This window comes from Hydra vulgaris, chromosome 11, assembly GCF_038396675.1.
Source record: "Hydra vulgaris chromosome 11, alternate assembly HydraT2T_AEP".
NCBI lineage: Eukaryota > Metazoa > Cnidaria > Hydrozoa > Anthoathecata > Hydridae > Hydra > Hydra vulgaris.
The window spans coordinates 6,630,580-6,648,306 of record NC_088930.1 but is presented as its reverse complement, the minus strand read 5'-3'; the positions used below and the strand labels follow the sequence as shown (position 1 = coordinate 6,648,306).

Here is a 17,727-nt window from a genome sequence, read left to right as displayed (position 1 = left end):
GTTTTATCGTTTTATCGTGTATCCCATTTTTATCCTAAATTGAGTCTGTATTTCTTCATTACGTATTTTCACATTCTTTTTATCTTCCTCTCGACGAGATTGCCACTTTTCAGTTGTTAGCTTATACGACAGATGCAAACAGAACTCGAAAAAACGAATCCATGCATGCAATGTAGATATTCCAAATCTTAAATTATCTGTTGTAATGTCAATTTTTATAATGTTGTTGATGTCATTAAATTCTTTAGAGGAATCTATGCACAGGAAGCAGCGTTGTGTAGAAGTGGTACCAGTAACTGCAATACAGACTTTACCGTCTATCATCGTAAATGACATACAATAAGTTACTGAAATGGATTTTCCATTTTGTTCATTAGCATATGGTGCAAGACCCTCAATCTGCAGTTCAATGTCGGTAACTTCTTTCAATGTTGACTGTACATCTTTATGTACAAACTGCAATCGTATTGGTCAGAGCAGAATCGCGGAGATGATGGTCTAGGATTTTTCCACACAATAGTTGCTTCACCCGTCTCGTGGTTGTTGTGTATTAATTGTAAAGGTACAAGAGAAGTATAAAAAATGCCTTCATCAGATTTTCCAGTCTCAGTAAGTTTTTTGTTTATAAACACTTTGACCGCTGCTTCCATCACATCCCCATTTACAGTAAAGTAATAATTTTTGCAGAATTTCCGGATTTAGAGTATCAATGACATCAGCCTGAAGTTGTATAATTCTAGATGTGGTTTGATCAAGTAAAGCCTGTAGTTCAATCTGTGCGCACGACTCACTAACAGTTGTGTACACAACTGACGGATAACAACGTTTTTTTGCTTTTCTACTTCAAGGTATGATGGGTATAATTTGCATTCATGTGCTCTAGCTACATTTCTTGATAGTTGATAAGAGTGCTTTGATTCTCTTTTCTCAATCATTAACCCTTAAAGGACGGGAAAAAAAAGTTACGTTAAGGACGGCTGGGGTATTAAACTACCCCAACTAAAAATATAGGTTTTTATACAAAATATGTTGAACTTTTTAAATAAAAATGCGTGCTTTTAACAAAAATATCAATTTTCTGAATTTTTTTTTAAATAAAAGTGATATTTGAGACAATTTATTCAAAGAAAAACAAAATATATCTTCTATATAAGGCAACTATTGCAAACAATTTTGCTATGAGCCTTGCAAACAGAATGGCTACATGATGCACATTGCAGACGGGTTTTTCTGTCATGAACACGAGGACACATATAGCATCTTTTTATATGCTGCTCTTGTATTGGTTGACGTTGATTTAAAAGGCTATTTTGTGCAATTACTTGGCGAAGATTATTATTTGCAATTATTTGCGGAAGATTGTCATTTGCATCAAATTTTTTAATAAGACTTTTTGATAATTCTTTTAAAAATTCTCTTCTTCTATGAGAAGCCCCATTTTTATAATTTGGGTGAATTGATAAGAATAAAATCAAAGCATTGTATGCTGCAATATCCAAAATATTGCAAAACATTGTAAATGGCCATCGGTTACTCTTTCGGCGACTCGAGTAGCACCTGACAACCTGGTCTAATGTGTCAACTCCACCAATATATTTGTTGTAATCTAGAATAATACGTGGTTTTTCATTATGGTCCACAACAATGTCATTACTGTGATGGAAGGTTGATAATAATATTACTGCTTTGTTTTTCTTAGGTACATAAGAAACTATTGTAGAGTCATTTTGAAAACCAAAAATGCTAGAGTAAACTGGTCGATGTAAGGCGTAAGGCTGGCAATAACTTTTTTGGTATTTCTCCTTTATTTTTTTAATGGTGCCAGTGTATGTCATTTTACGTCCTAGCAATGCACGTGCAAGATGAATGCTTGTAAAAAAATTATCAGCTGTTATGTGTCTACCACGTCCATTTAAGTGATCAGTTAGTTCAAGAACTACTCGTGTACCTTGTCCAACATCACGTGCTCCATTTACTCTTCCAATATACGGTTGCAAGTTTATGCAGTAAGAGGTTTCAGCATCACATAATATCCATATCTTCATTCCATACTATCCTGGCTTAGTAGGTATAAACATCTTAAATGGACAACGTCCCCTAAATGTAACTAGTTGCTCATCGACAGTGAGATATGCACTTGGATTGTAGTTGCTCTTACATTTAGTAATAAACATTTCCATTATATTTCTTAAAGGTGCAAATTTGTCTTCAAACCGTCTTTGATTTCGTGTTTCTCTCTCATCAAATCGAATGCATCGTCGCAAGTTAACAAATCGATCTCTTTGCATTGAAGCCGAAAATATTGGTATGCCATCTAATCTACTCCAAAGTTCTTTTATGCTTTGGTTTTTAGAATGGAACACTCCAGCGAGAAGAAGAACTCCAATAAACTCATAAAGTTCATTTACTGTCGTGTCAATCCATCCTTCTAGTCTTATTCTACGAGCTTCAGCATTAGTGCAGTTGACAATAATTCTAATCATTTCTGGTGTTAAAAAGAGTTTAAAGGCAGTATCCACACTTTGGCCGCAAACCTGAGCCGCAAACCTTGTTGGGCCAGTTGGTTGTCGAATAATATTGTGTGCGCGTGGTTGAGCAGCATTTACACATGGAAGTTTACTCCGAATTTCCTCACCATTCTTTGAAATCATGTTTTGATTTAATATGTGATTTTCCTGAACAACTTCTTCATCACTTTCATCAGAGATAATAGCATCTGATTCATCGTCAGCTGTAATAATATCTTCTTCATCATCTGTAAGATTTTCGTCAGCTGAGTCATCACTTGAAGATAATTCACTTAAACTAAAAATTATATTATTAGCCTCGACTGCAGCATTTCTTCTTGGGCGACTCATTATATTAGTTTTATTTATTCTAAAAAATAGTTTCAGTGTTTATCAAACAAAATATGTGAAAAATATATAACAAATTCTTTAGGCATTATTATTTTGTATCAATAATATAAATATTTTAGACATAAAAACAAAATATATGCAACATGAGCACACTATTGTTGTTACAGTGATTGTATATATATAATGCACATATGGTATAATTTACTCATAAAAAAGATAAATAATACTCCATACCTATTAAAAAATAACTAAAACACAAACAAGTATTAAACTAAAAATTATTCATATAACTATTTATTGATTCACTAACTAAAAAATGGGAAAACTTGCATGGGGTATAAAAATACCCCAACCGTCCTTAACGTAACTAAATTTTTAACAAACAATATTATTGTCAATTAATTAGTAAAACAAAAACATTTTACACTAACAACTTCCTTAAATGATAATAAAAGATGTTCTGAAGTGGCAGTTCAAATAGTCAAAATTTGTTGATGTGGCAGTTAAAAACAAACTCTTCTGGGGTAGTAAAATACCCCGCCGTCCTTTAAGGGTTAAAGAAAGTGCTTCATCTGAGGTAAAAGGTACTTCATTTTGTGAACTAACAGCGGATATATATTTTGAGGCTCTTGTTGGGGTTGTTAATGTGACATCTTTAACAACTTGAGCAGCATGTACTTGACCAGAAGTCCTTAAACTCATTTGAGCAGCATATGCCAATTCTTCTGTAGAAAAAGTAGAACTTTTTTTTCAGAAAAAAATAATCCCATCTTCCTGCTGCTCTCCATCTCAATCGAAAATTTGAAAATAACCGTGATAATAACATTTCATCCTCGCCTACTTGTATCACATGCTCCGTTTTTTTGAAAATTGCATCTGTCAAAACATCAATGATGAATTTATATTCAATTTTTAAACTGTCTTTCACTATAAAGAATATATCTTTTCTTGAAAATTCCATATTTGAAGATTTGGAAGACTCTGTAAAAAAATACAGTAATAACTGCTGAAAGTTCTTTGAGGATTATTTTATAAAACTTTGAGATTATCATAAAACGGTATTTTTAAAGCATATATTTAAAAAAAAAAATTATTGCATTAAAACGTAATTAGTGCTATTAAATAATGTTAATTCACTAATTTCCATGACCATTAATGCGTGGTGCGACATTAATCTATTAACATAGTTTAATGTCACACCACGCATTCCTCCATATAAACTAGTCTCATTATTAAAATGGCACTCAATGGCAGCCAGTTTTTGATGTTATATTTAACACTATACACGATCAGTTCTTTATCAAAAGAAGGTGGATAACCACGGTTAAATTTTTAAAACGACTTTAGAAAATCGATTTCAGATAAAAAATTTACAATTTTTTATGTTTACTTGTCGCGCGATTTAAGTATGAAAAAAATTAAAATTAGCAATAACAGTGCATAACCATATATTCTACATGCCTCCAGAAAGTGATTCCATTTTGCCGAATTCCAATTGAAATAGTTTCTTCAGTTTAACAGCACTTTAAAACAGGCAAGAATTTTTCGACGCGTCCACTTGTTTAGTGCGTAACGAACGGAGGCTAAATGTCAACTGATGCCCAGGCCACCCTAGAGCAGGTATATACCTGCCCTGTTTGGAATTTTGTTCTAGGACTATCTGTAAACAAGACCTGAACGTAAAAAGACGAAAATATAAAACTCAAAAATTTGACTTTTGGCCACGAAATCGGGATTTCGTCCCACTGTGCGACATTAGGGCAATTTGAAAATGCCGCACTATTAAATTATTTATATTTTTTAAATAAATCGAAAAAAAATAATATTTAATTTTCTCGTTATGACATTTTTTTGCGAAAACTTATATTATAATATTCTATATATTGTTATATATTAAACTATTATATATATTATATTACACAAATAATTCCAGCTAGTATAACAATATATATATATATATATATATATATATATATATATATATATATATATATATATATATATATATATATATATATATATATATATATATATATATATATATATATATATATATTTATGGTCTATTCTAAAATCTGCCCCTGCCTATAATAACATTTCCAAAAAATGTATGCTATGTTTGTAAGAAAAATTTGAAATAATTACTCATTTAAATCAAGAAAATTTATTAAATAAAAAATCTGAATTAATTTCTAAATGTAGGCACGAAAATAAATACCTCTTAAAAAATTATAAAAACAAATGACCAAATTAAACTATCCCCATTCCAAAGAAAATTATTTCATAATTACTTTCTGTAACTTCCCGTTAACAAAAAAATATAGTAATTAAAAATATTTTATAATAATTTATAACTTCCTGTAAAATATTTTTTTCTATAAATTGAATTTTTTTTTGAGATTTAGTAACTCTTCCTGATGATCCTGCAATGGTGAAACTTCAAGTCGAAGATAAAAGTTCATTGTTGTAAAAAATGACCAAAAACTACTTTGAGCTGACCTGAGAAAACCGCTTTGACAGGGTGAAACTACAATGTTTCCTGAGTCCAAAATTGTAAAATTTGAAATCTAACTATTTCGTCCAAGAAAATAATTTTGATTTTTAGTTTTTAGTACTTTGCGCAATAGGGCAAAATGACAGCTTTTCAAATTTTGCATTTTTACAGCATTCAAAAACTCTCCAAAATTAGCATTTATTACTCTAAAACATAACAGTCTATATAGCAAGTATAATTTGTATTTATTTCAACTCAGAAGATAAAATTTTACCTACAATTTCATGGTTGAACTATATTATAAACATTTTGTTGCATCAAAATTTTAAATAAGCTAAAAATTCCGGGAAAAGGCAGTGAACATTTTTATTTTAAGTTTTGCATCAAAATTGTAAACAAGCCGAAAATTCCGGGAATAGGCAGTGAACGTGTTTGTTTTAAGTTTTGCATCAAAGTTGTAAACAAGCTAAAAATTCCGGGAAATGGCAGTGAACATGTTTATTTAAAGTGTTTCACTTATCAGTTGTGTGAGAAAAATTTCAAAATGCCAAATTTTTCAAAAAATCATGAAGATTGTCGGAAATCTGTCTGTGTCTTGTGTCTGAAGAAGTGCTCTCGAGAGTTGACACAGTTCCTTATTGAAAAGATCCTCAAGCATTACCATACAAGTCTTGATTTGACTGATACCAGAGTGCCAAGAGGCATTTGTGACTCATGTCGAACAATTCTTCGGAGAAAAGATGAAGGAAAAGATGTTAACCTGCCACCTTTGTTTTCTTTCTCATCTATAAAAGTTAGACCACCAACAAGAGATCAAGGTTGCAACTGTCTTATTTGTCAAGTTGGACATTTGAAGTTGAATGAGAAGAGCCCAGTGGACTATTCTAAACCTGTGCAAGATTGTACCCCTCAAAGATGTGGTGATTGTTTGAGTCTAGTTGGAAAAGGTCTGCCACATCAGTGCACTCCATTCACTTTTAGAGAGAATCTCAAGCAGCTAGCTACAGCTGATCCACTCGCTGCAGAGCAAATAGCTACTCAAGTCATCTCTACTAAACCTTCCAGACCTGGTGGTACTGTCAAAATATCGCATCCTAAAGGCGGCCCACCACTTAGAGTTAAAACAGGTGATACTTTTATATATACATATAAAGATGGCAGGTTCAGAGGGAATACCTTTAATTTTAAAACTTAAAATTACAAAAAGTGTTAATATAATTTCATTTTTAGGAAGCTCAAGTGCAAGAGCTCTTTTTCCTGAACCCAGCATCAAAACTGAAGATCTTGTACAAGTTCAGCTAAACACAGGACTTTCCAACCTTGGCATGAAGAAATTGGCATCAACCATCAACAGAGTCAGTGACACCAAGATTGTGGAGACTAGTTTTCTTGCTAAGTTTGAAGCCATTGGCAAACAGTTGTCTGAGTTTTTTACTCAAACCAGCATCCAAGTTTTATCAGAGAGTAACTCCACTGACTTTGTGGTTGTGCATTGCAAGGATCTTGCCGAGCTTTTGAATGAAGTCCTGCTTTCTCGAAGAGTTTTCCAGAATCATATTGTCAAGTTGGGAATTGATGGAGGTGGAGGATTTCTGAAAGTTTCTCTTGGCATCATGGAGTTGGATTCTCACTGTGATTCAAGGTCACCACCACGGAAAAAACTTTTAACTCAGAGGACTGCCAAAGACAGTAGTGTAAAGCGTCAAATGCTTGTGGCTTTATCAGAAGGACTACCAGAAAACTTTGAAAATGTGAGGCAGATCTTGTCTTTAATCAAGTTAGACAAAGTCAACTTTGTTGTCTCATGCGACATGAAACTTGCCAACATCCTTTGTGGCCTTCAGAGCCATGCAAGTACTCACCCTTGCTCTTGGTGCAACACAGAATCAAAGCATCTTTCTCAATCAGGATCTTTGAGGACACTAGGCTCACTTGTTGCCTGTTATCAAGAGTTTGCTAAGTCTGGTGGTGATATCAAAAAGGCAAGATCTTTTGACAATGTAGTGCATGAGCCTTTGCTATCTGGTTCTGAAAACAAACTCATCTTGGAGCTCATACCACCAATGGAACTCCATCTTCTCCTTGGTGTGGTCAATCACATGTACAAAGCCATGACAGAAGTTTGGCCCAATGTTGTCAAGTGGCCCTCAGCTCTCCACATTCAACAAGAACCATACCATGGTGGGCAGTTTGCAGGGAATGCCTGTCACAAGCTTCACAGCAATCTTGACCTCCTTCAAAGAATTGCAGAGACTGAGTCTGCTTTTCAAGTCTTTGGAATCATTGATGCCCTTCGAAAGTTTAAGTCTGTGGTGACAGCATGTTTTGGTATGGTTCTGGAGGATGACTTTTCTGAAAAAATTGATCGCTTCAGAGACTCATATTTGGCAATCATGAACATCAGTGTGACTCCAAAAGTTCATGCTGTTTTCTTCCATGTGAAGCAATTAATTGAGATCAAAAGGGTTCCCTTGGGGATCTTTAGTGACCAGGCAACAAAATCAATGCATCATAATTTCAGCTCACATTGGCAGAGATACAAAAGAGACCGCAATCATCCTGATTAGGCAAAGAGGCTTCTTTCATGTGTTGTGGACTACAACAGCAAGCATTTGTGAAGAATCAAATATTGAGAAGAATTAATTTATGTACCATTTGCTCTTTATGTGTTTAGAATCAAGAGGTTGTTTTTGTGTTTTGGCTTAGAATAACTAAAAGAATTTTTTAAGAAAGTGTTTATTATTTCCATCTTGTTAATGAAAAACTATATCGGTTGTGTCAGAATAAACTATTATTCAAGTGAATTTTAGACAGTTATGTTTTGGAGTAATAAATGCTTATTTTGAAGAGTTTTTGAATGCTGTAAAAATGCAAAATTTGAAAAGCTGTCATTTCGCCCTATTGTGCAAAGTACTAAAAACTTAAAATCAAAATTATTTTCTCCGACGAAATAGTTAGATTTCAAATTTTACATTTTTGGAGTCAGGAAACATTGTAGTTTCACCCTGTCAAAGCGGTTTTCTCGGGTCAGCTCAAAGTAGTTTTTGGTCATTTTTTACAACAGTGAGTTAGATAAGTGTTTTTTACTAATTTATATATATATATATATATATATATATATATATATATATATATATATATATATATATATATATATACATATATATATATATATATATATATATATATATATATATATAATATATATATATATATATATATATATATATATATATATATATATATATATATAATTAGTAAAAAACACTTATCTAACTTTTATCTTCGACTCGGAGTTTCACCATCGCTGGATCATCAGGAAGAGTTACTAAATCTCAAAAAAAATTCAATTTATAGAAAAAAATATTTTACAGGAAGTTATAAATTATTATAAAAAATTTTTAATTACTATATTTTTTTGTTAACGGGAAGTTACAGAAAGTAATTATGAAATAATTTTCTTTGGAATGGGGATAGTTTAATTGGGTCATTTGTTTTTATAATTTTTTAAGAGGTATTTATTTTCGTGCCTACATTTAGAAATTAATTCAGATTTTTTATTTAATAAATTTTCTTGATTCAAATGAGTAATTATTTCAAATTTTTCTTGCAAACATAGCATACATTTTTTGGAAATGTTATTATAGGCAGGGGCAGATTTTAGAATAGACCATTGTAAATTAAAATTTTTATTTTTTTCTTTTAAATCCCAAATATGTTTTGACAGCATAGTCTCTTTTGAATATTTTTTGTGTTTAAACGATTGTTTGTGGTTGGCATAACGTTTTTTCCATTCCCCCTCGGTTAAGCCAATATATTGTTTATCAGGGTTGTTTTGTGAGGAAACAATGCACTTGTAAATTACATTTTTCGAAAGGCATTTTCCATTTAGAGGGCAATCTATTTTTTGTTTACAATTACAATAATCAGTGTTTTTTTCTTTTATATGTTCATTTTTATTAATTACCGCGTAGTTGTGGCCTTTTATAATTCTTTCTAAATTTTTTGTACAACTATAACTTACTTTAATGGTATTTCTGTTAAAAATCTTATGTAATTTATTAGAGGGAGGAAAATGTTTGTCTACTAATTTTAGAAAAATTTTACCAATATTTGTTGAAACATTTTTGCTGCACGGGGGGTTGAACCAAATTATGTTTCTATTTCTCCCCGAGGGGGAATGGAAAAAACGTTATGCCAACCACAAACAATCGTTTAAACACAAAAAATATTCAAAAGAGACTATGCTGTCAAAATATATTTGGGATTTAAAAGAAAAAAATAAAAATTTTAATTTACAATGGTCTATTCTAAAATCTGCCCCTGCCTATAATAACATTTCCAAAAAATGTATGCTATGTTTGCAAGAAAAATTTGAAATAATTACTCATTTGAATCAAGAAAATTTATTAAATAAAAAATCTGAATTAATTTCTAAATGTAGGCACGAAAATAAATACCTCTTAAAAAATTATAAAAACAAATGACCAAATTAAACTATCCCCATTCCAAAGAAAATTATTTCATAATTACTTTCTGTAACTTCCCGTTAACAAAAAAATATAGTAATTAAAAATTTTTTATAATAATTTATAACTTCCTGTAAAATATTTTTTTCTATAAATTGAATTTTTTTTGAGATTTAGTAACTCTTCCTGATGATCCAGCGATGGTGAAACTCCGAGTCGAAGATAAAAGTTAGATAAGTGTTTTTTACTAATTAATTATTGCTCTGTTCTTTAAGAACATTGAGCACTCTATTTGTAAAATACACTAACATAATTTACATATATATATATATATATATATATATATATATATATATATATATATATATATATAATATATACATATATATATATATATATATATATATATATATATATATATATATATATATATATATATATATATATATATATATATATAGGGTCGTTTCCACACTTACTGTGAGTTTAACGAAAGTTATTATGATATATTAGATTACTCAAAAAGTAGAAATGCATTAGAAATGAATTTTTGCAGCCGTCAATGTAATACGATAAGGGTTAGTTTAAAATTATTCTCACTCTGAAATTTAAATCAATAATGTACTTACATTGATCAATCTTTTAAAGCGCAGTTTTCCATACTTATCGTAAGTGTTTCACACTTATCGTATATATTGTCGACACTTATCGTATATCTTAAAATCTGCTTTAATGTCTGGTTTAAAATGCGCTCGCGGTTTCAAATGAAAATTCAATGCATTAGTAACATTTATAAAACATTTTTAGGTATAAAATTAAAAAATAAGACTATTAAATAAATTTAATGTTTATTATCAAATAAACACTAATTTTATAATAATAAAAACATTATTATGAATTAAAATTAAAGATTTTAAAGCATTTCCATTACTTTAGTATCCTTATCCTTTAAGTTCTTAAACTGGAAAGGATAGAGTTTCATCATAACTATCTAAGTCTTATTGTATAATTATTATCAACATTTAAATGGAACTCGTTTTCTGACTCTTTTGCAACTATTTTTTTTTTTAATTTTCATGTTTTCCCTTTCTTTTTTAGTTTTTTCATTTAATAACTTTTTCTCCAAAACCAATTGAGGGGCTCAGAGGAAAAGGCATACAAGTGATATTTCTTAACAAGGGAGAAAAACACTATTTTGCAAAGTTGTTTATTGTAAATTCTTATGGTGCATTTTAAAAACAAAAAGTGATTGAATAATTGGAAAATATGTGCTTTGGCATTATTTGTAAAATTTCAAAAATTAAATGTATATTGACAGGTCAAACTAAGGTAAGAGTCACTTGTATTATTCAGACGTGTACAATCAGTCAGAGGAAAAACAGTACAAGTGATTTACATTTTATTGTTTTAAACACTACAACAATATGTCTGCATTAGAAAAGTTATAACATGATAACTAACATGTACTTAAAAATATGATATAGATTTAAAAGAAGAGGTAATATTAGAATATATTTTAATTAGGGTATATTAACCAAACTAATTGCTTTCTTCCATCATGCAATCAAGTTCATCTTCATCGACATTGTCTTCTTCGTCAAAAGACGTGGTAACCTGAGTTGCAGTTCTTGTTGCTGTAGTTCTTCCACGTCCTCCACGTCCTCCAGGTCCTCCTCGTCCTCCTCGTGTAATCACAGCACCACTTCCGCGGCGCCGGCCGCGTACTAGAATAGGGGTGCGCCGCATGTTTCGATAAAATTGATGATGCACTGGGGGAATCAACTCCAGCAATTCTTGAAGATTTTCCCACTTGGCAGCCTTTATTTCTAATGGCTGGTCGTACAACGGATCTAGTCGAATCGTCGGGGGTCTACCTACAAAACTGCTCGACCAGTCTGCCGTCTTAAATGGAATTAAGTCTTCGGTAAGGCTCTCTTTAAACTGCATTTCAGTTGGTCTGTCTTTCTGTATCCGTAACCAACGGACTTCCCGCCAGCGGATTGGATTTTTCTGAGAGTCCTTCTTTGTGTTTTTTGTGATTACATCCATGTTTGCGACGGATATAAAGTCTTCAGTCAACATTTTCGTGACGCGAAAGTTCTTACTGGACAGTTGAACAGTATTAATCCAATCGTCACGTACATAACATATGGGGTTTTCTTCTTGGCCTTTTCAATGATTCCAAAGTCTTCGTTACATTCCATGTAGGTGTGGCCAGGTTCCAAAAATTTGTGATTCACCGTCTCAATAACCGTTTCTTTTGCCACATACATCCAGAATTTTAGGATATTTTTATTCTTGTTTTGCCTTCCGCAACTATTGCTGAAGGCTACAATGTGTTTAACATTGTCAGGCAAACCATCGACGAACTTTTTCAAGCAGGAGGCTACTTCTTGAGAGCCACGAGATGCGGTGGACTCGTCCCACATAAACATGTCCGCCTTGCCTGTTGCAAGGTTGTGAATGGCAAAATTATATGTCCACAGGACACGCATATAAAAAACTTTATTTGTTGTAAGAACTGGGGTCGGTAGAGTTTGTTGCAGATCAAATGTGATGGCCACAACGGTATCATCACACTTTCCCTGTTGTTTGGCTGACCTTTTAGATTCTACCACTTTCTCAGCTTTCCGGTGATGAAGATCCCGTTCCGTTTTTATACTGTTTGCCTCACCGTCAACGCAGGTCTTCAATAGGTTTTCAAACCGATCACATTTATGACAAGTATCCGTGTGAGGTGGATGAAAACTGATGTTGAAGTCCTTGTTGAATATGTTCCTGTAGCACCACACCAGAACGGGCTTCCGGTTGACTTCTACACACTTTTCTACGCACATGTTGCACATGCACTGTAATGTGAGGTGAGAAGGAAGATAAGTCTTGTTGGGGTTATCATGCCTACTGTAGTGACTCTTATATTTTGGGAACAAGTTGATGTGCGACCGTACGAAGTCTAGATCACAATCCGAGATCTTATGCTTGTCTGGCCACTTTCCTCGACCGTCTTGGGGAGATATCCCGCTTTTGGACCTATTTTTCGTAACATGACAAAAACGAGAGTTTGATATGTCTAGTGTCTTTAAAAAAAAGTTTTTACACGCTCGATGGACCATTAAGGATATAGTTTTCGAGATGGTCTTATTTGCAGTAGCATTTGCATTCACCCTTTTCGGCTCACCGACCTTCACACACCCATTCAGATATGCCGTTTGAAGGTCAAACGAACCAAGCTTCCAGAAATCATTGAAGACAGTTTGTCGCTGGTCTTCAGTTATATTTAAGCAGCATTTGTAACGGCACCTGTGCATGTAAATTTTCACAGATTTGCTTGCTTTAGGAATGCCTCTGTGGCCGGTATATGCGACTCCAGAGTTACGCTTCCTCTTAGCAACTTCCTTCTTACTTTCGTTCCGTTGTCGCTTACGACCTTTTCTCTGTTGAGGAGCTGGAGGAGGTAGGGTAGGCTCAGGTTCAACTTGTGCTTCTTCTTCATTATCGTCTCCACTGGATTCCTGAACAGCATCCGAAGAAGAGTTTGACGACGGCCGATACTCGTCACTCTCAGGATCGTCCACATCGGACTCAGATTCTACACACAAGTACAAAATTAGTACATAATAATATTATGTACTAATATTATTATGTATGTAATATTATGTACTAATATATAATATGTACTATGTAACCTAACTTTTAAAGTTGTATCACTTCACTTAACATCTGCCCTTATTACTTTTCGGTTTAAAATGGCTCAGAGTTAAACTTAATACTCTTACTCTGAGGAGTCATTCATAACATTATATATTATATAGTATTATGAATGACTCCTCAGAGTAATAGTATTAAGTTTAACTCTGAGCCATTTTAAACCGAAAAGTAATCAAGGGCAGATGTTAAGTGAAGTGATACAACTTTAAAAGTTAGGTTAGGTTATGTCTAATGCTGCCTAGACCAGATTTATTTAAATATTTACATTATAAACTTTAAGTAGTCGTTTAGACGACGATCCCGCCATTTCTATATAAACAGAATGTTTGGACTGTCACTTGTACTGTTTTTCCCCTAACCAAAACACCACATTGGGGAAGAAGTATTATTGCCCGCACACAGAATGCGCTGGTTGTTCGAAAAATCACTTGTATTATTTTTCCTTTAAACAGAACCGTGCTTTAGCTATCCAATGATGCACTTAGATCGTTTTGGGAAAAAATGTCACTTGTATGCTTTTTCCTCTGAGCCCCTCAATTGTTTCTTTCTTAATCTTTCTTCCTCTACTTTTTACTTTTTATCTGCAGTTTCTTTTTTAATTTTTCATTCTTTATTATTGACTTTTCTTGCACTTTTGTCTTCTGAATAAGCTGCCACGTTTCAGATGTTACAACCGATGGTAAACTTTCTACTTTGTGCTTGGACAATTGGACTGGTTGTTTTGGCCATATTAAAACACTTTCGATTGAATTTATTATTTCTGCTGCTATTTTTAAACTGAAATAAGCTGGGTTTGGTTCTATTACAGCTGCATTATTGCAATCAGACATTTCCATATCGGTTATACCCTTACACATTTTCTAAATTACAAGTTGTTGATAGATTTTTATTACCCTGTTGTATTTCATCAGGTAAAATTATGGTCTCATTTGTTTCAGATAAGGCTCTTTTCCAAAACGGATATAACAGGAGGTATTCAAGATCACCTTTCCAACCTAAATGTTCGTCAGCCAATTTAAACTGCTCTAAAATACTAAAATCAATGCACTTTTCCATAAAGGTTATGGGAGAGTAAGCTGATAAAGTCACACTTGAACGGTTCTGCTCTAAATAAAGAGCCGAAGCAACAGTTGACTCAGATAATTTTTGAACAATTTATTTGTAGTCAACACTATTAGCATCAAATGGAAAATTCCGGTATTTTCAAAACCACTTTTAATATTATTTGCCATAGAAGGATCGATTATAAAAGAATTTAATGCTTCTGGTACATTTTCATTGTTTATTTTTTGTCCTTCATGGTCAATGCGCCATTGTCGGCAAAACGATTTCCACTTTGCTTTCACAACACACGCACACACACATATATATGTATATGCATACGTATATACATACATTACATACGTATATACATATATTATGATTCATATGTATGTATACATACTGTATGTCATACATATGTAACATATGCATGTATGTATAGTATGATATGTAGATATGTATACATATCATAATGATATGTATGTAATAGATATTATTATATATAATACATACATATCATTGTATATATACATAATGTATTTATACATATGTTACATATGATATGTATGTACATACATACATATCATATGTAACATATGTATACATACATTATGTATGTATACAATGATATATATTTATTATGTATGTATTATATATAATAATATGTATGTATATATATTATTAGTATTTACACACATTCTTACATATATATTAGGTACGTGACATGAATTCTTTAAATTGATCAAACACTAGATTGTTATATATTATTGGAAAGGTCTACAATTCAAAATTGAACAATTATACAAAAAGTTATGGCATTTTAAGTATCGAATTTTTGATATAAGGATTTCTTGACAAAACTGTGATCAAGTTTTAAGTTTTTTTAACTTGAAATGTCATAACTTGGTCAAATCTTATCTAAATACTTACAACTTGGTATCAAAAGAAAGGTCTAACAAAGGGCAATATGTAAATACAAAGAGTGTTTGATGTGTGCTAGAGGGGCGTCTACAAAACCCTTTAATATATTGAAAAACAAAGATTTTTAAAAAGTTAATATTCATATTTAAGTAAAATTTTTAATTTTTATTTGTATTTTTTTAACATATTCTAACAGGGTATCATCAAATATGATTTGGATACTTTAGGTTGATAGACTAGAAGTCCTTTTGGCTTCAGATGCACCCTCTATATAGGGATGGCAAAATCCCGGAACTTTGTTAAACCCGTATAATAATAAGGTGTCTTAGTGTGCTTTTTTTTCAATGAAATTTGGCAGGTAGTAAAAAAAAAGGTTTTTAAAGTTAGAGAATACATCAGAAAAAAAACAGCATTCCTTTGATATATATTTGATTAAAAAAAACAAGGAAATATTTACCTAATTGGAGTATAATATTAAGGTGTCTGAGTATGCTTTTTTTTCAATGAAATTTGGTAGGTAGTAAGAAAAAAGGTTTTTAAAGGTGAAAGTATATATTAGAAAAATGACCCAGCAAAGAAACTCATTCAGAATTAAGTTCTATAATTCTAATATTCAAAAAAAGTCTATGCTGATACATATTTCTAAAAAATAACATAGCAAAACAAGTTCATACCATGCAACTTTTCAACAAACTTGAAAAAGCGTGTCACAAAATTTGGCCGAAAAAAACAGTTCTGAAAAATCCGGAATTACGCATACCTATATATATATATATGTATGTACATTAGGGTGGTGCTCAAAAAACTTTTTCAAAGTAAATTGATGGGACAACCTCTATTTTTGTTCCTTTTAGCATAACAAACTTATGTGCAAAATTTGAGAAGGATATTTCATCATTAAGGGGCGCCACACAGGGTTGAAAGTTTCACTAATCTTTTGTTAGAATTTGGTTAAAGTCTTGGATAAGATCAATTCCTCTCTCTGCTCTGTCATTCACAACGCTCAAACCGGCGACAAAATGCATAGCTGCAATAAAAACTTGGTCCTCGTTCCACAAAGATGAATCCAATTCGAGCCAAGAAGTTGAGATGCCCAGTATAACAAAAAACCTCATGGTGTTCGAGTTAATGAAACCAGCAAGCTCTGATGATGAAATGTTGTTTTCACGTAGTTGAACACGTTTTGCAGGAATTCCATTTCCAGTTTTTGTTTTCATTGCATTTACCATCTCGTATTTTGTAGCTGCATCAACACGATCATCAAAAAAGCTAAAGGCAATCAGTTCCTCACTGAGGTACCACATATGACGAGACAATGCCTTTATCGCTACATTCGCAACATTTAAACTTATTCTCCTGAATTGTGTGAGTCGTTTAAGGCACATGAGATCATTCAGTGGAGCTTGAATGGACAGCGAAGCAGTAAACCATGAGTTGAGATAGACAAAGCAGACAAAAATATTCAAGAAACGTGATAAATTTATTTCACGCTTCGTCATGCGAAACTGGGATCTGAAGAGAAAAATTTTGATTGAATAAATAGCCTTGGCTATCCATCTGGCCCGATGCATAGCCCCGGGAGCCATAAAATGAACCCCACGAGGAGGAATATGACCCAGGTAGATCAAAGACAGTTCTAAAAGTTCCCTATAATCATCACGAGGCTGGTTTTCTGTCAGCAAGCAGTTCTGAATGAAATCAATAGCTTCTTTCATCATTTCTCTGTTGCTGCTAAAAACTAAAGCTGTTTCAGGATCTGATATACCGTCTTCATATCTGTCACGAACGATTGATGGCCATGCTGTTTGAAACCTTTCGGCACCATATTTTTGAACAACTTCAAAAATATGGTGCCGACATGCAAGATGGAGCAGCTCTTTATTCATCTTTTGTTCAATAAGAACTGCTGCACCAGAGCGAATCCCAGAATTACTGGCTGTAGTGTCAAAAGACATGGCTTTTATATTCTCTGCAAGATTCCAGTCGTTGATTGCTATTACAACTGCATTTGCCATTGCCTCTCCAGTGCCATTTGGGAGCTTAGGCACATTCAATAGACGTTTTACACCTTGACCCGAAACAAGAATAGGCAAGCGATCTATTTTTTCATGTTTTCCTGATATATCAGGGATTAACTTGCCGTCCCAATGCACTACGAGTGGAACATCCCTAATATTTTCACCAAAACTTTGCTTCAATTTCAAAATTGTTTTGTCTCTATGTTTCATTCTATTGC

At 32.6% G+C, this 17,727-nt stretch overlaps 2 protein-coding genes across 2 annotated transcripts; both read right to left on the bottom strand.

Annotated features, from left to right (window-relative positions):
* Positions 1-1,145: 1,145 nt before the first annotated feature.
* LOC136086814 (piggyBac transposable element-derived protein 4-like) lies at positions 1,146-2,045 on the bottom strand. The gene has a single exon (XM_065809305.1). The coding sequence runs from the start codon at positions 2,043-2,045 to the stop codon at positions 1,146-1,148; it is 900 nt and encodes a 299-aa protein (XP_065665377.1).
* A 6-nt stretch (positions 2,046-2,051) lies between these two features.
* On the bottom strand, positions 2,052-3,560 carry LOC136086813 (piggyBac transposable element-derived protein 4-like). Its single transcript, XM_065809303.1, has 3 exons — positions 3,395-3,560; positions 3,086-3,092; positions 2,052-2,877 (listed from the first exon to the last, which is right to left on the bottom strand). The coding sequence occupies exons 1-3, from the start codon at positions 3,558-3,560 to the stop codon at positions 2,052-2,054; spliced, it is 999 nt and encodes a 332-aa protein (XP_065665375.1).
* Positions 3,561-17,727: the final 14,167 nt, after the last annotated feature.

Bases quoted from the DNA above. Each gene is read 5' to 3' on its own strand.
- LOC136086814 (XM_065809305.1), bottom strand. From the start codon at position 2,045: ATGAAGATATGGATATTATGTGATGCTGAAACCTCTTACTGCATAAAC.
- LOC136086813 (XM_065809303.1), bottom strand. From the start codon at position 3,560: ATGAGTTTAAGGACTTCTGGTCAAGTACATGCTGCTCAAGTTGTTAAA.